The sequence below is a fragment of the Diadema antillarum genome, unplaced genomic scaffold (genome assembly GCF_040938485.1).
Source record: "Diadema antillarum isolate AM-2024a unplaced genomic scaffold, OU_Dant_1.0 scf00000015, whole genome shotgun sequence".
NCBI classification, from domain to species: Eukaryota; Metazoa; Echinodermata; class Echinoidea; order Diadematoida; family Diadematidae; genus Diadema; species Diadema antillarum.
In genome coordinates, this window is record NW_027270904.1 from 2,661,985 (window position 1) to 2,684,412 (window position 22,428).

The window sequence follows — 22,428 nt, forward strand, 5'->3', positions numbered from 1 at the left end:
GTACCGTCAGACTTTCAGCCCTGCAAAAAAAAGGCATTTGCAAGTTGCATCAAACCATATGTGACAGTTCATTGTAAAAAAGGGTGTGCTTTCTTAAAGGACAAGTTCACCTTCATAAACATAAGGATTGAGAGAATGTAGCAATATTAGTAGAACACATCATTGAAAGTTTGAGGAAAATCAGACAATACGTTCAAAAGTTATGAATTTTTGAAGTTTTTGTGCAGTACCCGCTGGATGAGAAGACTACTGCAGTGTATGAATAACTTAGATGTCACATGCGTACAACAATATAAGGAAAATATAAAGAGAATTTCACAAAATTCCATCTTTTGAAAAAAGTACAAATTCCCCTGATTCGTTACCGATAAATGTTATGGGTAATATTATTCCCCCTGCCTTTAGAAAGAGGCAAGTCAATTGCTCTTTTATTATGCGAAAAAAGTGAAAATATGTTGAATTTTCTTTTATATTTTCTTTATACTGTTGTACGCATATGACTCACAAGCTGTAGTAGTCTCCTCATCCAGCGGTTCCAACACAAAAATTTAAACAATTCATAACTTTTGCATCGATTGTCCAATTTTCCTCAAACTTTCACTGATGTGTTCTACTAATATTGTTGCATTTTCTCAATCCTTATGTTTATGAAGGTGAACTTGTCCTTTAAGTCTGATCCCTATGAACAGTTAATTGGTCATTGTGTCACTTTCATATTGTTTGGTTTCAAACAAGACTACACCTTACTGGAGTGCTTTTGGTCACAATCACAAAGTTAACCCATTGAGGACGAGTCTCAAGTATACTCAGGCAGGGGTCTATGGGAAATGCGTGTTGTAGCAAAATCAGTCCATCCTCAACAGGTTAAAAAGTTTGATTAGGAAGTCTCTCCATATCCTTGTCAACTGTAACAGTGCCCTCTATTTCGTAGCCAATGGTGTGTGTGTGTGTGTGTGTGTATATGCTGAGTGTGGTATTTGCCAAATGGCTTGAGTAGAGTGAGATTAAAGGCTATTAGGCGGTGAAGGGTCACAGTTTGATGTCAAAACACCAAATCTGCATGTTTAGATGGTGCAATTCCTGAATGGCTCAATGAGATTGCATCAAATCTGTGAACATAGGGTTAAGTTTGACTAGAAAGTTTGCCTGTCAGGTGCTGTGTAAGAGTGTTTGCAAGGTAAGCATCAAGTTTGGACACATAATCGTGTGCGAGAATAACTGGAGACATACCAGGTATACACAGATTGGTTTTATCGACAAATTTGGTACCTGAATAGAGCATAACTGTGCTGTAGACCTGTATAAGTGTGAGCAGTGTGATGTGCTAAAGCCATATTGCATGAAAATAGCATGGTTTATCTACTGACATATTGATGCCACCAGGGTTCCATTTCATAAAACTTGTTATCAATAACAAGTTACTAAGTATATAGTTGTTATAAGCTACTGAAATCCTTGCATCTGATTGGCTGAGAGCAATTTTGTCATAGAAATGTGGCAGTTGTTAGTGATAACAAGTTTTATGAAACGGGACCCAAGATGCTGTGCAGTTTTTTTGTTTCTTTGTTTTGTTTTTTTTGTCTTTTTTCTGCGTAAACCTTTTCCCTGGTCTCATGGTTGTTTGAATTGTTTGCTTCTACCCCCCATTCTGGATTGATTTCATATTAAAGGCGCTGAGGAAAGAGCTAGAAACTTTCAAAGATTCCTCTAAGAACACTCAGAACGACATCATCCACCAAGGTAACAAGGCCGCTGGACGCGACAAGTATCAGACCCTGAAGCAGATTCGGCAGGGCAACACCAAGCAGCGAATCGACGTGTTTGAGAACTACTAGAAGGAGCTGGGACAACTACTAATGTGTCAGACTCTCATATGAGCAGGTGAGTGAACTTTGATGTAAGTGACCTTTGATGTGAATGACGTCTGAGTGACCCTTGATGTGTGACCCATAATGTGGGTGACCTTTGATTTGAGTGACACTTGATACAAGTGACACTTGGTGCAAGTGACCTTTGATATGAGTGACACTTGATGTGAGCACCCTTTGCTGTGAGACTCATACAATGTGAGTGACCTTTGATTTGAGTGACAATTGATGTGAGTGATCTTTAGTGTGAGGGACCTTTGATATGAGCACCTTTTTATGTTGCTGAAATTTGATGTGAGTGACCTTTGATTTGAGTGACCATTGATGTGAGTGACATTTGATGTGAACAAACTTTGATGTGAATTACCTTTGACTTGAGCAACCTTTGATGTGAGCAACCTTTGACATGAATGACCTTTGACTTGAGCGACTTTTGATGTGAGTGACCTATGATGTGAGTTGACCTTTGATGTGAGTTGACCTTTGATGTGAGTGACCTTTGATGTGAGTTGAACCTTTGATGTGAGTTGACCTTTGATGTGAATGACCTTTTATGTGAGTGACCTTTGGTGTGAGTGGGCTTTGATGTGAGTGAACTTTGGTGTGAGTGACCTTTGATGTGAGCTCACCTTTGATGTAAGTGACCTTTGGTGTGAGTGACCTTTGATGTGCTAACCAAGATTCTCAGCCAGACATGTCATCTTGCATGAGCAGTGAGCGGTTGGATCTGTTTTAGACTTAACCCTAAAAAGACTGGGCTATTTTGGTAGCTCGAAAGACTGGGGGGGGGCCTAAAGGGCCCCCCCTTAAGATCTCGGCCGTGGATCGCGCGATCGCCGCGGAAATTTGCACAATGATAGTGTGCAATGTAATCTACAAGATCGTATATTTAAATTTTCCAAAATAGTCTTCTTTTATTTTATTTTGATTAATTATACTAATTTATGCGAGAAATCAGACTTTTTTATCTAAATCAGTAAATAAAGCTCCAAAAGTGCTCATTTTTGGTCTAGATATTCTTTGTAGCATTCTTAGCAAATGTACTTGAAAAAAAATTCAGTATCAAAATTGATTTCTTATTTATTTTATTGTTTTATGAATTTCTTATGTATTTCTTTGTTTTTTCGACCTTTTGTTTTTGTTGTTTTTTTCAGCAAAATTTGTGGCAGACCCTTTTTGAAGCATAATACTACTAAAACAAATTGATTTTAGCCATTGAGAGTAAAAATAAGCATATTTATATGAACCATGTGATAAAACTCAATTTGTATTGACTTTGTACACAAAATCACATTTTTGAGCCATTTTCGGTCTCACATGCATGTACAAAAAGTTATGTAACTTCAGAACCGTACCCCCGGGCGTCACAAATTTGGTGTCAAAATGTGCGGGAAACTCGAAAGAAAAAAGTCATAGAGCATCGCGGCGAGAGCATTGCGTGTTGCAGAGTAATCGCGCGAAATGTCGAGGGGGGGGCCTTTTAGGCCCCCCCCCAGTCTTTTTAGGGTTAAGCCCTTTTATGAGCAGGAAGGTCATATGTGTTGTATGGCTGGAAATTTGGACGACTTTGCAGCTGCTCGTAAACTTTGATTTAAGTTGATGTGATGTGACCCTCACTTAATAATTCATTCGTAAGGAATTGCAGAAAAATTTGCAGAAAAAGAAATCAGCTGTTACATTCATAGCAGTTACAATATATAACCATGGGACTCTGTCTTAAATGAGTGATCACCTGTTCCGCTATATTGGAACTTGGCTACTAAAGTCAACATGAAGCAATCTTGTCATTTTTTTTCTGTATTTTTCAAATCTTTTCTCAAACTGTGCAGGTAATGACAGATACTGAATGCCTTCACCCATTGATCAGCCTCGCAGAATCAATCCTATTTGGGAGGTTAACAAGAGCATAAGCAACAGTTGGGAGAGAATCCGACATCCCATGCAGCAGGACTAGAAGGACATATTTTAATAGATATTCACCAATGAGTGTCTGTATGTATGTATATATTTATATATGTCTACTTAAAATCCTACAGGGGCACTTCCATAGGAATTAGGAGTGTATGATTGATGAGTTGAAAATGAAACACTGAAATTACATAATGGATGACACAAAACACTACTGGCGAGAAAAAAAAAATTGTTGATAGTTCATAAATTAGCAATGGCTAATGTAACAGGAATGCAAATACGTGAGGGTATATATACAGTTCTAATCATATGCGATTAACTCTTGTCATCAACATTGGCATCCTACTCGTGCGCAGTGTTAGGGTGTTGATGGGTAGGTAACCAGTAAGAAAAGTCTTGAAATGAAAGAAATAAAAGCATAATGCATATTTTAATTTGTGTATGCACAATTACGGAGGCCCCCCTATCGACATGAGGTTTTGTTGTTTCTTACCCAGCATGTCATTTTTTTTTTTGTCAATAGGGGGCGCCAGCTTGTGCTGCTACTGACACGACTACGCTCCGCACAGCTCTAATCAAACTGTAGATTTTCCATCATGTGACACATTATTGTAATTCTTTTTTTTAAAGGCCCACGTCTGGAAAATGTATTTTGATGAAGGCTAACAACTCTGTCGGGGTATTATAACCGCCTTCACACTACTTCTTGTTTTTATTCAAAATATGGTCAGCCAATCACAGCATCCTTTTCAGGACATCCCCAGTGGCTTAAGCGGTGCATGCGATGTCCGGCGTGATATATATACATATACATGTTGTCAAATTTCATGTAGACTGCAACATTTTTTAGAAGCAGTTTGTTCCTCGACAATCCTTGAATAGATTTTGCAAATTCTCGCTAAGCATGCTGACAAACCAGCTGTTGTCTAACCTAAAACATCACATTCCGCTGCCCTCTACTGCGCCGCCTATATTATGCGATCATGCACTTAACAGGAAAAGCGGTTGCAGTAGATTGCTGGTGTCATCTTCTGTAAACTTGTTCAATTCTTGTTTTGTGGTCACTTTCATTTGTTGTCATTTACTGCATAATCTGTTCGATGTTGCAACTGTTTGAGTATTGACTTTGAGTGCCTTTTAATACATTGCAGATTTTGTCAACCAAAAAAAAAAAAAAGAGAGAGAGAAAAAGAGAGCAAAAAACCTTGTATAAATGTTCTTGTTAGCCAAGAGTTTTTCGAGGCACGGTACTTATTGGTCCTCTTGTGCTTTATCCCCTTGTCTGGGACAAGAAGAGGGGACTGTGCGTGTGCCATTCTTTCCCAAAGAGTAACAACTTTTCTGATATGTCAGCTTAAACTCCATCCCAATGAAATATTTCGTCTTGTTCCATCTATGTTCTATCTTGCTCATTGAAATAGCTTCATGGCAAAGCCAACCAAGCATAGGGGGACAGGGAGGCAAAATTTTGTTTTATGCAGGCTAATAAGTGTAGCACCAACCTGCTGTAGTGATACAGTTGATGCTCGACATACCGATATGTCGCACGCAAACTTAGGACCAGTGCCGGAGAATGACCTTTCATGTATTACTGCTGTCTGCCCCTTCTTCGCATGTACGTAACCTACGTAACTTGTACATATGCCAAATTTTTCAGTTGAGCAAGAAGCATTATTTCTTTGAGGAGAAATTTAAAAAGACATTCATCCCCAGCAGGGACAAGATATTTTTGTGGGTTTTTTTCTTCTTTTTTTCCCCCAATATTGGTTTGATACAGTCTAAAGTCCATTGAAGAACCACATTACTCTATGGTGCTGATTTTTGGAGAAGTGCAGATTCATCGAGTTTCATACTTGGGCTTGTTTTTGGTTTTGATTTGAAATCAAGAATTGATGTATTTTGGACCTAGAGATGAAATTCTGTGTGATTGACCAATCTAAAAAGAGATTTCATGAGGCATGTCACTTGTTAAATGATTTCGTTATCTATTGCGCTAGATTTCGTTGATATTTTTTTCAACACCATGTATTCCTGTCAATGGCTTTTGATGTGCATGTGTATTATGTACAGCGTTGCATACAATTGACTTGGTATTCAGCTAAGCTTTCTGATTTATGCGTAGATATTTTTGTATTTTGTATGACATCTGCTGAGAGCGTTCTGTTAGGGAAGTTATTTGTGAGAAAAACAACATAAATCACAAAGAAACAAATGAATTAATCATTCATTCTTTATTTTGTTTCTTTGTCATGCTCAGTTATTATTTTTGTATGTATTGTGTTTTCATTTCCTTTTTTTTTTGTGCAGTTTCTCTTTATTGCAAGAAGAAACAAATACATAGAAATATTTTCATTGATTGCATTGGCTAAGCTGATCTGTATATTTTAGTGCATTTTAAGGGAAAATAGTAGATTAGAATTCTCAGATTCAAGTATGGAAGGCGTACAGTTCATTTTGAGATCACATATATTCCACATTGTTTTATTTTTATGTATGTTCATTTATCAACGACAGAAGTTATATCTAGATTATATTGTAGCATCACAAATCTACCCCATGTATACTGATAGAATTATGTAAATTATTGTTTCTGTTTTTACTTTGTGTAGGCAGTGTACTGCTTTCTAGAGAAGAAAAACTACTGAATCTGTGTTAGAAAAATGTACTACCTACAGATTTGTCCGGTATTAAGTTGCATTCACTGTAAAAAAAAAAAATTGTCCTGATTTCTGGGTGCCATTTGGTGCCATTTGCTTATTTCTTGATTTTGTATGTTCAACGTAAAAGCAAACTCTTTGATATCTACGTAGGGAAATGACTGGTAGATACTGTGTTTGTTTGTTGTTGTTTTTTTTGTCCGGAAGTTTTTGTCTTATTTTCACTTATATTCATAATTATGTTTTCGAAGTTTTATTTTTGAAGGGAGGAAAAGTGTGACATAAAAGATAGAAATCAAACTAATCACAAGATTTGTATACGTTGTGTGTAGCGTTCACGGAGAACATTCCTGTAATTATGCATTGATAATGGTATGTATACACTATTACTGTATACTACACTGCAGTTGTACAAGAAATTTTGCCATGTCACACCTGTGGAGGCTATAGTTAGGTGACCACGCTTCTTACAAACTTCTGGTGAACCGTCATGTGTCCTGACAACATGCAGAGTACTTATATATATTTTTTCTTTATCATTTTCAGAAAGGAAAGTACTCTCTTTAATGCAAACCAGTACTCACTACTTATCCAGTTGACATCAATTTTTCATTGGTATTCATGTAACGGTACTACTGAAACTTCTACAGATAATTTTTTTTTTTAAAGCTACTTATACTCTCGTAATTTTGAAAGAAAAACACAACATCGAGAAGAGTCAATATGTTTGCGTGGGGAACATGCGACTATGTAAGTCCAAGTGGTTACACACTGGGTCATTTCAAAATGTCTGGTTCTATATATGAACCAGTCCTATGTTAGCTGCTGTTAGTGTATATGTTATTTTATAGTACATTAAAAATGTCTTGAATAGGATTCCACCCGTATATAGTACCCGATAGTACTCCTAATCAAGCAGGTGAAATTGCTAATGCAAAATATAAAAGAAAAAAAAAAGGAAACCAGGAGGATTGGTTACAGTACTTGTCACTTGCACTTCCACATTATACTGAATGGAAAAGAAGAAGAAAAAAAAATGTATTAAAAAGATTAAGTGGATTATAAAAGACTTGGATGTGATGTGGCTGTAATAAGACATATTAATGTAGATTATGCAGAGAGAAAAAAAAGTACCAGAGGAAAATGTCGTGTAATCATGTCAGAATCGCATGGAATAAAAAACACCTTTCGATGATTACGAGCGAGGTGTCCCTCCCGATCCATTCTTGCTGGTTGATTCTTGGCGATGACTGTGCATCGTATCCTTACAAGTGGACATTTTTGCGGTCTGGAAATTTGTGCACATTTCACAGAACCTGAAACTAGCTCAAAAATAAAAACGACCTTTTTTTTTTTGCTTGTTATATGTTTTACTCCTTCATATGTATATTAATTTTGTGGAATTAAAAACAACCCAAATTTATTTTACCAGACCAACCAAAAATTACTCCTGCAAAAATGTCCACTATTACTGTATTTGATTGAGATTGCAGTGTAGTGCTACATTGTATTTTGTGTTTATACTAAGACGTACAGTTACACACTGAACTTTCACTACAGCCAAATTTCGGCAGTCACCGATAATGATCCCAATAACAATTCAACAACATCCCAGCCACGTCTCTCGTGCAAGTTTTGCTGGCAATATATTTAACTGTCCTTGCACTGCCCCGCCATGTTCTGGTTTAGTCCATTGCTGTGTGTGTGTGTGTGTGTGTGTGTGTGTGTGTGTGTGTGTGCAGTGGCGGATCCAGAGAGGGGGGCAACTGGCGCACGCCCCCCTTTGATTTTTGTGAAAAACAAAAGAAATAAAAAGAAAACAATGAAATGAAACCCGGAAGTGCCACCAGAAATATTAGTCACGCCCCCCCTTTACAGAATTCCTGGATCCGCCCCTGGTGTGTGTGTGTGCGTGTGTGTGTGTGTGTGTGCGTGTGTGTGTGTGTGTGCGTGCGTGTGTGTGTGTGTGTGTGCGTGTGTGTGTGTGTGTGTGCGTGTGTGTGTGTGTGTGCGTGTGTGTGTGTGTGCGTGTGCGTGTGTGTGTGTGTGCGTGTGTGCGTGTGTGTGTGTGTGTGCGTGTGTGTGTGTGTGTGCGTGTGTGTGTGTATGTGTGCGTGTGTGCGTGTGTGTGTGTGTGTGTGCGTGTGTGTGTGTGTGTGTGTGTGTGTCTGTGTAGAATTTTGAACAGTAACTACAGTCTTTGTCAAGACTGACAAATCAGGTGATCCGATATATTCTGAAATAAATGTTTTGAGTCCTGGGGCCCGTTGCATAAAACTTACCGTTGAATTTCAATGGTAACTACCGTCAAAATTAGGCGTCACAGCCAATCAGCATCAAGGATTATAAAATTTACCGCTAATTTGAAGACTTACCGCTAGAAAGGAGCGGTAAGTCCAGCGGTAAGGGTTTTACGCAACAGGGCCCTGATCCCAGTACAGTGGTATAATGGCCCGATCGGTTTCATCTGTGTTTAGGGGTGATTGGCCATGTGATGAGATTTTTATCCAGACAAGGGACTCTAAGCTGCCATCTTGGGTACCGAATTTAGACCCTTGACTCTACCTTGCATATAAGATTAAAGAAGTATAAACAACAAAATCGGAGACACGCCTTCTTGACCATAAACCCATGATCAGAGCAATAGCATCAAGTATAATCCTCGTACCAGGGCAATTACCCCCCCCCCCCCCATACTGGTTAGTGATAAGGTTAGAGTAAAGATCAGGGGTAGGGTTAGGTTTTAGGGTTAAGAGTTTGGGTTATGGGTAGGATTAGGTTCAGGATTAGGATTAGGGTTAGGTTCGGGGTCAGGGTCAGAGTAATCGTCCACAGGGTAACTGCCCTAGAACCATTATCCAGTACAATGTATGATGAAAATGATGATGAAGATCCTTGAAAGTACACGTGGCTAAGCATGCAGACTTTTACATTTTGCTAGTTACCGGTCAGAAGTGAAGTACTCTGAATAATAACCGGTCATTAGCACTTTCACGTCGCGATGGTGACCGGGCGAGATTTCGTCGTTTTATTTACTCACGAAAATGGCTTCCCTCAAGCTTCACACGTAAAGGATCTGCTTCATCATTTTATAAAACAAATAATGCACATCATTTATCAGACATCAGTAAACTCACCCACAATCAGTACTCTGTAACATCAAAACAGTCCAAACGCTCTCGAGTGCATTAGACTATTCCAAAGGTATCTTGGGTGGGTAATTTGGGATCATCCCACTAGACCGACACCCTCGAGTCATACAGCCCACGAGTTCGACATTGAAAACAGGTCCATGAGTCATACAGCTCACGAGTCATACAGCCCATGAGTTCGACACTAGGCAAATAAAGCCCATGGGTTCGACACTAGGTAAAAACAGCCCACGAGATCGGCAGATACAACACGGGGCTTAATGTGTCGGTCTCGTGGGCCTTGTTAGCTTAGTGTCGAACTAATGGGCTGTATGACTCGTGAGCTGTATAACTCATGGGCTGTATGACTTGTGAGCTGTATGACCCATGGGCTGTATGACTCATGAGTGTCGGTCTCGTGACGTGCACCCGGGTAATTTTTACTAATGTTCTCATCACTGATGTGCATTATTTGTTTACTAAAATATAACACCCACACACACACACTCACACGCACACACACACAAATGCAATCATTAATAGACAACATAAGACGACAATTGTAAAGATTCGGTGGTTCAGAAATGAAACTCTTTTATTTAGAAAAGTAATGCCTGACTATACACGGACATACAAAAAACTTTTGATAATAGAGTACATTGTCCTTTAGTACAGGCTTCAGTGAAGACATCGAGATGTGTGTCTGTGCGCGTGTTTTTTTTCCTTTGTCGTTTCATAAACTTGTACAAGGTGTTCCAATTTAGAAAACCGCACGCTTCGACAGTGGAAGGTCAGAATGAAGAAGCACGGTATATGGATAGGGAAACATGACGAATAATAACGTTTCACAAAATTGAAATTCGATCAGAATGATAAAACGAAAGCACACTGCATCGACTTAACAGCAGACAGACTACACACTCTGCTATCACAATAGGTACACTATGTGTCTTTTCAATACTGCACCATATTGCATCCAGTGTGAAAACGTTGAAATCAAGCAAACGTTCAAAGCTTATGAAGAATGTATCGTATAAATTAAAGGAGGCAAATGATAACGATTCTACATCATCTGAATTCTCAATCGAGGGCATCCCTCGAGGCAGAAAATCTTCACAAATCTTTTTTAGCATACAGTGACATAAGACAAGATTTGTGAACTAATTCTTTTAGATCTCATGCGGATAAGGTACAAAATTGACTAGAATATATTCCTAGACGAACATCCGTACACAGTTTTTTTCGCAAAGTACGTTCACTGAAGAGAGGTTGCAAATCCAACTTTACTACAGGTTGCAGCTCTTCACCACATGCTAATAGGCCGTCTGCCATCTGCCAAACAACAAAACAGCAGGTGTGACAATTTATAAACATAACTGCACCGTGGTTGCGAGATTAGATATAAAAACACATCATAAATAAACAAACAAATACCCACGAACAAACAAACGAGCAACCAAAACTTCGTCTTAACTCATCTTAAAGGGGAAAAAGCAGCTTTGCTTACTCGACAACACTCACAATCTGTGACTTAAAGCAATGTGACATCCGAAAAAAAGTTACGTTCTCGATCAGAAGCATCTTCCCCTGTGCTTGACAACTGCGCAGATTATACATCGTATGTAAAGCTACAATTTGTAATAACTGAATCAGATGTAACTATATATGATTGATGCTGGAAAATATTACCTTATAGGAAATCCACCATGTGCTCCATTAAAGTACAACTGAAGCAAACAAAGAACAACAATTTCCCCCCAATTATCTGTATTGAGTGCCATCGTAATCACGCTGTGTTTTGTATAATAAATTAACTTGTGCCGATAGCTGACTGAACGCGTGAATTACCGGTAAATATTATTTTTCATATAACAACGATCAATTTTCAAGGGCGCCACCATAAGTGACGTTCACGTGTCAGTCATTCAGAACTTTGTATGCACGTATTTCCCCATGAAGTATTCCGTCGTTAACCAACTCATGCCCAGACTTAGCAACAAAAGTTGCACGAAAGCAACTGCAACTCTTTCGCCATGAAAACACAAGGAACACTTAGCAAAGTATTTTTTTTCGGGGGGGGGGTGTGGGTAGCTGTAGTAGCAAGAATAACCCAAAAATGTCTTTATGAATCTTGGTATCTTTCTGTGACACTCGATATCCAATTTGATTTGACCCCAGCAGGAATATTTCCAGAAGATGAAAAAAAAAGTATGAAAAGTTGGTCTAGTGCTTCTGAATTTACATAATATACGATGGACCAACAACTTATTAACAGACAATAATTAATTGTGTTAACATCATTATGTATTTCTCCCGTCTGATATACAATGTCCATGACAATCCCATAGGCTGTGCAAAGGGTATTATTTCCTCAGCCATGCCTGACATAGCATCAGTGTATAAGCGAAAGTAAATCAGTAGGAAAATAACTGAGAGACCAAGCAATGACGTTGGTACATTTGTCCTAGAAGCATCCCCCAAAATTCGAATTGCTTCCACTAAATTAATCGTTCGATCGGTTTGTATTGAGCCGATTAATCGATATTATTTTGTGCCACTGCTTACTGTATCATTATCATAGTGTAACAGTACATGAGTCCACGACAATACTTGATCGAGTCATTGGCAAGACAGTGGATAAAGGCAAGATGCAGACTGCTGATCGATGCAAACTACGATGATTTACAAATGCGAAATATCTGTTGCTGAAAATCATACATAGCTAAAACAGGCATATATATATCTCATAATTATATATAAATAAAAAATAATAATCATGCAAATAATAAGGATAAGGCGCAGTACATGATGAAGCCTACTGAAATAAGAGCAAAAGAAATCAGATTGGGTACAAAATGAAAGATTCAATAATAATGAAAAGGCATTTTCAACTCAGTTACACAGATATAATGAAAGGTTACATAGATTGTAGTCCAAGAAATATGTGAAATAAAGTACTTTGTACAGTTATGATATTGCAGCTAAGAGACTTTCAACACTTGCACATTGTCAACTGCTACAGTACGTGTATAAGATTATGAACATTTACGCGAGTGTGTGCCGATGTTATATGCCATAAAAGACAGAGGTGCACATTGAAAGAAATGAAAATAAATATAACTCATAGATTATAGAGTGCATGTATCAAGAATAGTACTAGCCTTTGATATAAACCATAGTGGTCTGACAACATACGGCGTATCGAATCCCAAATATGAACGCTCCAGCTATTAAAGTCAAGTCGACGAGCATACAAAGAGTAATGGGATTCCCCCTTCCAACATCGACCCCATACTTCAGATCATGGGGACGTGCTCTACATGACAAACAATGATGCCGCAATAGAATCTTCACCAGTCTTCGTAGAAATGTGAGGAATGAATGGATTCATTCAAAACAATCACGTTCGTTTGTCCAATCGCACGCGTTCTCACTTCTTTGGTAAACGCTCTGGTGTGCTGCCGATGTTCGTGCGGGTGTGGTCATTAGGTGATTATGTATGATGTACCCAAACGTTTCGGCGGGCGGATGAATTCGGCTACGACACCGGAAGCCCGTCGCAGAATTATCTCGTCAGCCTCAACATGTCCATGGTACTCAGTCAGGGAGATGATAAGACGGCAAACTGGTGTATGCCCTGTGTTGCAGAGCATAGTGCGTTCTAATAATGTCACCGCCTTGAGGGGAAAGTTGGGGACATAACATTGTCAGGGGCCACACATTATCTCATAGAATACATGCACAAGACATTTTGCAGTCTGACACCGATCTTACAAAAATGAAAAGGGTTTTTTAAAAAAGGTAATCAAACATCCCCTTAAACACATTACATGTGGAGTCACTACTATATACTAAACAGACGTTTCCGAAAACACAGGTGTTCTGTATGTGTGCGTGCGCACGCTTTCGTGCTTTTGGATGGGTATGGTGTAACTTTTTTTTTTCTAAAGAAACATGGCACTTGCAAATCAAAATACATGTATTATATACTCGCACAAGCTATCAGCTTTTGTGTGTCATGCTGAGCAACACGTGGTTGAACACAACCATAATGTGTGCATTTTTTTGACATTAAATGTCATCCACATCACATGTAGTTAATCAGTAAGAGTAGGTCTACTCTGTACTCGAAATACCCGTATAATTGGTACACGGAATATAGCAGAGGGACCTTTCAGCTCTAGCGCCATTAAAAAGATCTGTTTCACAATAAAATTCTAATATGAGCCATTAACACAATTATGAAAAACGAAACATAAATCGCATGTCCTCCCCACTGAAATTTCCACATCATTCTAAATTATTTCGGCACATATTCTCCTCTAGACAAGACGGGGGGGGGGGGGGGGGGAGATAATTCTTCGGACTCCAGCCGAATAATGGATGCTATACGGACTTGTCTGAACGAAAATGGATATCTTATATTGCATCGAAACTTACAGAAAGCGTGACAGAGAGATAGATCCAAAGAAACTGTATGCAATCTCTTCGGGCAGATCACATTTCTTATTCATGCATACAGGCGTAACGTACGGGACAACAGCGAGCTTTAGATCTGCGACACGAACGCCAAGACAACGCTAATTAGGCAAAAATCGTGTTCTGCACATGCGCAAGACGCTGTTTCCAGTGTCAAATCGGGGAAACTGCGTCATCCTTGCGTTCGCGTCGCAGATCTAATAGCTAGCTAATATTTTGGCCGAAACGCAAATTCACACACAGCATGTAACTGTAATGTTGGACGAAAGTAATGTGTAGGATGCTCTGGTTATGAACACGACTGTTTGTTTATTTGTTTATTAAACTCTGCCTGGTACCTAACTGACGTCATCTTGATTGGAATGCACTTGAAGCTGACACTACACCGCGCCATTTCTAGGAGCTTGAAGGCCTGAATCGAATACTAGTACTCGAGTTTTTTGTCACCCTTCTTGTCGCGTTCGATGGATACCGGCTTCTGATTGGCTACACATTCCTCGTGATGTCTCCCAAATCAAATAACAACCAACAGACAAAGAAAAAATAGACAGAAAGGAAAGAAGGGGAGAAGAAGGGGAGACAGAAAGAAGGGAACACAGGACAGAAAGAAAATTCAAAATGAAAGATAAACAAACAAATAAACAACGAACCAGTCAATAACTAGTGTCTGGCCATCATAATCCACAGCAGCACGAAATCGTGTTAAACCTAGCGGCCTCGAAGACTATTACTACAACGGATACGAGCATGTGGGCCTAAGAGTAGGCCCTAGAGAAAGAGTTGTGTTTTCTTTGAATTATCTTCATTACTTGTGTCCTGTTGTTCCTTGGTTTGTTGAAATGATGATACTGAAGCGATATCCTTCTTATACAGTTGTTATGCATTCTCATCGGCACATCTGTTTTATCTCGAGAGGGTGGCATGAAACACATCATTTTTCACAGTGAAAAAAGGCAATGTCCAAATTTACTTAACGTTTAAAAACCTTTTAAATATAATAGATACAATATAACCTCATCTAGGTTACATTGATTTCTGCGACTGCATTCGGTGAAACGCCCGTAATAATCTTCAAAGGAAGCCAGCGCTATCAAGAACGGCACACGATTCCACATGTCCGTGTAATATGCCCCAGATCACAAAATTATCGGCAATGTGACGACATGCCACAATGACAGTTAATCTCATGACGTATCTTGTATCTTACTTTATACACATTGGGTAGTTTATCTGCACAGAGGTCAGAGTGCAAGCGAAACTGGTGCATTGTGGGAATGCGACGTGGACAAAGAAAAGCAATATGAAGACGTCATGTTACACTAAGCCAGTTGCACTGCTCGTATATCCTTCATAATGGCATTCTTACTTTCCATCCATACGGGAATATTAACCACATAATAATATACACGTCTATGAAAGCTTGAGGAAAATACGCCACCATCAACGACGCGCTGTCAAATACAGCATGCCAATCAGGCAAGATGAGTACGTTTTTCACATTCGATGTCGTCTTCGCCAGTGAGCTTGGCACTAGCTGAGCAACAAATATGTTGTTAGATACAAGAACATGCTTTTTGAATTGCCTCTTCTATGCAGTAGTGTTGTAAGCCCATGACTGAAAGTTTACTAGGGGTGCAATACTAGACTAGAAAGAGAAGGACCTTTGGAGGAGTGAAGCTACCGACCGTGGGGTAAGGGAGGACGCGTCCCCCCCCCCCCCCCCCCCGGCCGAAATTTTGACATAAATAATATTTCGATCTGAAAATCAAGCACTAATTGCATTTAGGTGCAATTTAATAAGGAGGTCACACCTACCCCATAGTAACAGGATGTGTCATATGTAGATGCAGACTTTGTTCAATAGTTCAACAGAATTCACATGTTTCTAGCTTCTGAAATTTTGCGTGTGTTTTTGTTTACCACACAGTTAACCCCATTCCATTGGTATTCGAGCGACTAAACGACTAGAATTTCAAGGAACAATCGTAAGTTCTTGTGCTAACACTCCCACTCGTCTTATTGGACTTAATTGGACCACGGCACACTTCATCAACTGCCTTTGGCAAAAATATTTGTAGGTGCACGAGGAGCGCATCTTTCCTAGTGCCACGATCATTCTAAATGTCAAGGCTTTGCTTAAAAATTCTGTGGGACGTGACTAGAAAATAATATGATGTGAAGTAAACGTGATAATAATATGGTACAGTAGCAATAGCATGAAAAGAACAAAACAGCGAAACACATGGATGGATTGTTCAAACCCGTGCACTTCTGATTAAATGCATCATTCCAAAATCGTAATACGACTGCGTTTTAGTACTAGTGCCACACGGCACGACATGCTTAAATAAATACCTAGCGGTACCTTATCACTTGTATTAACATACGAGAGAAGATTTAGAATAATTTGTTATCACTTAATCTGACAATAAAAAAATCTTGATGTACGTGACAATAATTTGGCGATACAAAAGTGACATTTTAAAACTACGATTCTATCTTATCTCCATCAGCCACCTCCCCGTTAGTCAGTACAGGTTCCTGGTCGTGTTCTTTGTCCCTCTCCACGTTCTTCATTTCTTTTTCCTGGTTTGTACTGATTTTGCTTTCTCCATCACCTTTCACCTGTTCGCTGTCGGCCTGCGTCTCCTCTGTGAGTTCTACAGTCGATGCACCTCCATTCTCCGCCTTCTTATCCTCCGCTTCCTCCTCACCTACTCCCGCGGAGCTGTCGGCTGATTGCACATCCCCGTCACCATTGGCAACCACCGACTCCTCTCGGCATTCACCATCCTCCTTCTCCGCCCCCTTCGCGGATTCGTCACCACTCACAGGTTCCTTCCCCTTCTCTCCACTCTCATCCGCCGGCTGAGGTGTGTCTGACGGGCACTGTTCTTTTGTTTCCTTGTTGGCACTATCGCCCTCAGGCTGGTCTTTTTGATCTAGGATACTGTCTGCATCACAGACCGCCACTGCTTCATTGGCTTTGCTCTCAACCTCTGCAGAATCACTGGGCCTTGGTGTTTCCGAATCTTCCCTCCGAATATCATCCTTTGTTTGGTCTTTGATGTCACCCTCTACACCTTCTTTTGCTTCTTCTTTTGCATCACCCTTTATTCCTTCTTTTGATACATCTTTAGCATCGTCTATCACTCCTTCTTTTGCTTCTTCTTGTGCTTTATCCTTCACATCTTCTTTCGCTTTTTCTTTTGGATCATCCACCATTCCTCCTTTCGCTATGTCTTTTGAATCGTCTTTCACTCCTTCCTTTGTTTCATCTTTTGTTTCACGTTTATCTTCGTCCTTTGCTTTGTCTGTGGCTTGTTCATTTGGTCGTTCCTTGGCAGCCTCCGATGCCGAAGGCTTACTTTCCTCGGCCTTTTCGGTGCTCTTCGCCGAGTCTCGTCGGGATCGTGATTCTTCGGCATCCTTCGTTAAATCTTCGTCACTGGCTCCCTTCCTTTTTCGGATGGCTGCCTGCAGGGCGTCTGATTTCATGAGCTCTTTGATGACCATACCGTGGCCCTCTTTGGTTTTGGTTGACACCTCCACAACTGGCTCCTGAGGAGTGGAAGATTTAGCCTCGACGTCACTTCCGGCATCAGAGTCACCTGACTTCGCTCCGCCGTCTGATGTATCGGAGGGTACTTTCTCCACCTTCTTCCCCGCGTCAGGTTCGGTTGTCTGACCGGAAGTGGTGACGGGACTACTGGTAAAAGCACGTGAAATTCGCGCACCAAGACGAGACATCAGCGAGGAAGTTTTATCTGCTTTGGGCGTCTTCCCTTCGCCTCCGTCTTTTTTCTTCCGCCTGAGTCTCTGTAGGGCGGACATCTTGTCGGGTTTCTGGACGGCGCCATCTTCGTCAATGTCCATCACATTGTCGCTGGGAGACGACACCTGGACAACGGGGGTCGTCTGGGGTTCCTGGCATGGCGATGTTGCGTCCTGGCATGGCGATGTTGCGTCCTGGCATGGCGATGTTGCGTCAGGGTTTCCATCTTCTACCTCGATATCGTCCACCTTGTTGATCTAGAGAAACAAAACAGAGATCATGTTGATGCTTTATAAATTTATTTTGGATATCACACATGATGAATAATAATTGCAGCCTTTCACAACAAATATTAGCAACTGAATACCAGGACCTTTTACAGATAATGATGTTATGGTTATGAGGTGGTTTTGTTCAATAATGTTGGTGTCCTGACAGTTTGCCCAGCGTGGAAAATGAGAAAAATAAAGCTCGGCCCCCACTTTTTTTTTTTTTTTTGCACAAGACATAGGAATACATAGGGTGTAACCACTTTGCCCCCCCCCCCCACTTTTTTAACCCTGGAAGTGGCACTATTTTCGTTTTTGTTTTGTTTTTGTGTTTTTCTTTTGTCAGCCAATGAAACACAAGGCCTTTTTAGTAACCCGGTTGCACCATAAAGTTGCGCTGAAGGCCTTTTTTTTTTTTTGGCTTGCTAGCTGATGAAACCCGGAAGTGGCAGCAGAAGTTGCGCTGAAGGCCTTTTCATTTTTCTTGTTAGCTTTAAAAAAAACGTGACGCCGGCCGTGCATCATATTGAAATATGCTTGTTTTGATGTTCCGTTCACTTAAGATGAACCAAGGTAGTTGAAGAGATGGGGTTCCAACTGGCTGTAACTATTCAAACAGTTGTCAGTTTCCTATTGGTGTACAAAACAATTCCACAGGTGCCTAATTAATGTGCTCTAATGATTGCGGTTCGATGCTGCCGTCTTTCTGAGCAATCTGAAGATTCATTTTGAATGCTAGCATAATGTCGGCTATATTTTGCTAGCTTATTAATTTAGTGAAATGAAATTTATCCTGATGATAAAACGTATGAAAGAAAAGCAGATCCCATCCGGATATACTTGCAAAAACGTAAATCTGAGCTGTTTGTTGTGAAAATAGTTGAAACTGTACCCTCACTGAAAAGCCGATATTATAATTTTTCCGACCACTTCCGACAAAACATCAAACTGATATGTTATCATATTCAGGTATAGTTTTTCATTCATTTACATGTGTATTTGTCAGATTGGTGTAAAGACATATAAAGACGAGCAATTTGGATTTTTATCTTATCAATCTTTTATGCGTGTGGCTTGTATGTACCAGCTACCGCTCATCTTTCAAAGTAACTCCATCATAAAGACATATTATCTTAGAGAGTGGCTGGTCATTATGCAATGACACATGAATCAATATCGTCTTCCTATCTGTGAGGCAGCTCCAGTTTGGCACATTCTTCAAATATTTTTGAGTGACGGCATCAAACAAAGGATCAAAGAGACTGTTGCGACTCCATCTCCTGAACCTCCTTGGATGAACGTGACATCAATCAAACATTTCATGCAGCATGACCAATAATGTTGACACTTGCTGGACTGGAACCGTTTCATGACACGTGGAATGCACGCAGAATAGGAAGATTCACTCACCGTGGCTTGGGTTGCAAGGAGCTCCGACGACGCACCCACCCCAGAATCCGCATCCTCCCCATACGTTTGTATCTCCGTCGTGGGCGTGGTCACCTGTATGACGTCAGATAGGAGGAAAAATCACAATCACTGTTGCGATAAACGCACGATCGCTGGGAAAACAATAATTTAATAGGAACAACACATAAATGTTGTTTCTTGCTGGTGTACAGGGAGTTTTTGAGGAGTGTGCTTTGGCAAATAATAGTCGCAAAGACAGAAACCGATGGTCAACCACACCACAAAAGGGTGTAAACCTCATTCTCAAAAGTAGACATCAAAGTTAATCGGGAGTCGCTTCCATTGCAATAAGGGTTCTATATCGGTTTACAAATACATTAATAACGCCAGAACCGTTGAATAACATGCACAGTGTTACAGATTGGGTGAGAAAATTTGACCCATGTTCAATTGCTTGCAAGGATCAGGGAAGCTAAAGGCAAACTTTGGGTTGTTATGAGTAATATTTGAGAAAGAAAAGGTATGCGTTAAGTTTTCATAACTGGTAAGCTAATCTGAGAAAGCAGCACCATAGGTTGTCGATATGAAATTCCTCTTGATTATTTTCGGTTATCTGGCCAAAGGCGAAATATCATTATATGCAAAGCTTCCCCGACTACCGACGACACTATCTGGTTCAGACCTTGAGTCAGGCTCAAGCTGGATTTAGGCTAATCCTGCGTGGTTTGAAGCATACCTGAAAGTGTTCTCTAAGTCCAGAAAAACAGCAAGTTCACGTCAAACTCGGACGTATCGCAATGATTTGCTAAAGGGAGTGAAGAGACGTGCTTTCGTTTCAACTCGTTGTTGAAAAGGTGAAGGACTGAGTAATAGTGATATGAACGGGATATCAACAACCACATCTTTTTGTCTTAAAATAAGTTCACTTATTTGAGATAGTGTGATGCTGATGTTAGTAGCCATGTTTTCTCTTGATATCTTAGTCATAACACCCATCTTCCGATACTATATGTAGCCAGGTCTTCAATCATGCTTTTGGGTATGATGAATGATATAAAAAATATGATAATATGAATTTAAGTATCCAGGCGAAGTATACTGACAACACTGATTTATGTTCAGTTCAGTTCAGTTCAGTTCAGTTTTATTCACCATCAATTTAGGATTATACAATAAAAAGATACACAAAGATACATAACTATATATAAAGTAAACAAAAACAAAGCAGAAAACAATTAAACTTGATGGTGGGAATCCCAGTAGAAGCAGTGCTTATAAATAGGGGCCCCAGTAATGCTTAAATATTAATATACATGTAAAACAAACAAACAAAAGAATTAATATACATTTCAAGGTTGTACATTTGGTTTGGTGGGAATGTTGACACTCAATAGCACAGAAAATACTTGCGACGAAGATTACGTAACCTCTGTGATGTATGCAATATTTTCATTCTAACTTGGTGGTAAAGACAGCTGTCATTTACGTCAAATCATTGTTTATCAGAATGTGAGTGTAAATATAGCTATGGTATAAGTCAGATATGTTCGCCAGTGTGAAACTGACAATGAGATCCACGTGCTCACGCATATAGTTCTAACCATGTGCGCAAAACGCATATTATTAAACACTGATCACGAACCAAATTAATTATGCCCCCTCTCACTTGATACCCTTGATTTTTGCCTCGTAAAAGTGAGAGATCGGTGATCGTGCGGGCCAGAGTACCTCACGCGATTAATAGGGTGAGCACGCATGGCGTGTGATTTTGCGAAAATGAAGTTTATTCTGCCTGTCTGGGCAATGTAAGCAAAACGTAATTACTCAATATAGTGAAATCTAAATGCAGATCGGCACCTACCATTCGAAAACGCTCACATAAGCCGAGTTGTTAATCGTACCAAATTATTAGCATGCAGGGTCTAGCCGCAGGTCACCAAACGCAGGACACTTATCACTATCATGCGATATAATACAAGTATTTTCATCTAGGACTGAGGCGCGCATGCGCGGTCAAGACCGCTGCGAAATATTGACTCCTTCATTATGGTATAGTAACTATACGAATACCTATGACTAGGCGCCTTGTGTGGTGACTGCTATCAATAGAGAGGGAAAGTACACTTTAACTTTGAACATGTTGCATGACTAATAATGATCTCATAGTCGACTTTCAACTTATGTGACGGTCAGTTGAGGGCGGGCTTCAGGAAGTATCGAACATCCTTGTCGCAAAGTGATCCTACGCTGATTTTGACAATGTGCCTCAAGACAAAATGAAGAAACTGAGCGTTCATGCATAATTTCAGTTTCTTTTCCCATGTCTTCCTAATAATTTTGCCTATAATTATAAATTCATTGTGACATGAGGAAGAAAAGAATGATTTCACAAGTGTGCACGTTACTGAATGTTGACCCCATAGTAATGCATCATCAATTAAATGGAAAAAGGAAGGGCAAAAAACAAACAAACAAACAACACCAGAATGCTATCAGAACAGATACGGTGACAAGCAATTAGTAAAGCTCAAACAGTCGTTTTAAATTTCAAGAATGGAAGGGAAAAAATACCCACAAACTGCAGTGCAAAAACAGACAAAATGTATGACCTTGGAGATATCATTTGGCATCGTCCATTATACCGTCACTCAAAGTGACAAACTTAGCCATAATAAAAATAATAAAGAAGTTTGTCAAAGAAGAAGAGTTCTCATGAAGTCACATGAGCAAGACGGTCACTAAGGGTACCATAGCAACACCAAGTGATTGAGTTGGTGCCCCAATATCAAATCATCGCGGTCACCATTTCTGTCGTGAATTTGTAAAAAGGAAAGTCACTCAAATTAATATCTATTTAACTTTTCCTCCAAGTATTCGTTGTAGTTGCTGTATTTGTTGATGATGATGTTGTTGTTGTTGTTGTAGTTG

General features: G+C 39.8%; 2 protein-coding genes across 3 annotated transcripts in view; one reads left to right on the forward strand and one right to left on the reverse strand.

Moving 5' to 3' along the window:
• LOC139724795 (moesin-like) overlaps positions 1–4,399 on the forward strand; it is a 45,479-nt gene extending 41,080 nt beyond the window's left edge. For both annotated transcript variants that reach the window (XM_071635916.1, XM_071635926.1), the window contains 2 exons: positions 1,671–1,881; positions 3,698–4,399. In XM_071635916.1, coding sequence (XP_071492017.1) covers positions 1,671–1,835 — 165 coding nt within the window. In that variant the 3' untranslated portion in view covers positions 1,836–1,881; positions 3,698–4,399. The remainder of the gene's footprint in view (positions 1–1,670; positions 1,882–3,697) is intronic.
• An 11,401-nt stretch (positions 4,400–15,800) lies between these two features.
• Positions 15,801–22,428, reverse strand: part of LOC139723806 (uncharacterized) — a 31,233-nt gene continuing 24,605 nt past the window's right edge. Inside the window, exons 5-6 of the mRNA XM_071635016.1 lie at positions 19,501–19,593; positions 15,801–18,078 (exon numbers count right to left, since the gene is read on the reverse strand). Of these exons, the coding sequence (XP_071491117.1) occupies positions 16,534–18,078; positions 19,501–19,593 (1,638 nt within the window). The 3' untranslated portion in view covers positions 15,801–16,533. The remainder of the gene's footprint in view (positions 18,079–19,500; positions 19,594–22,428) is intronic.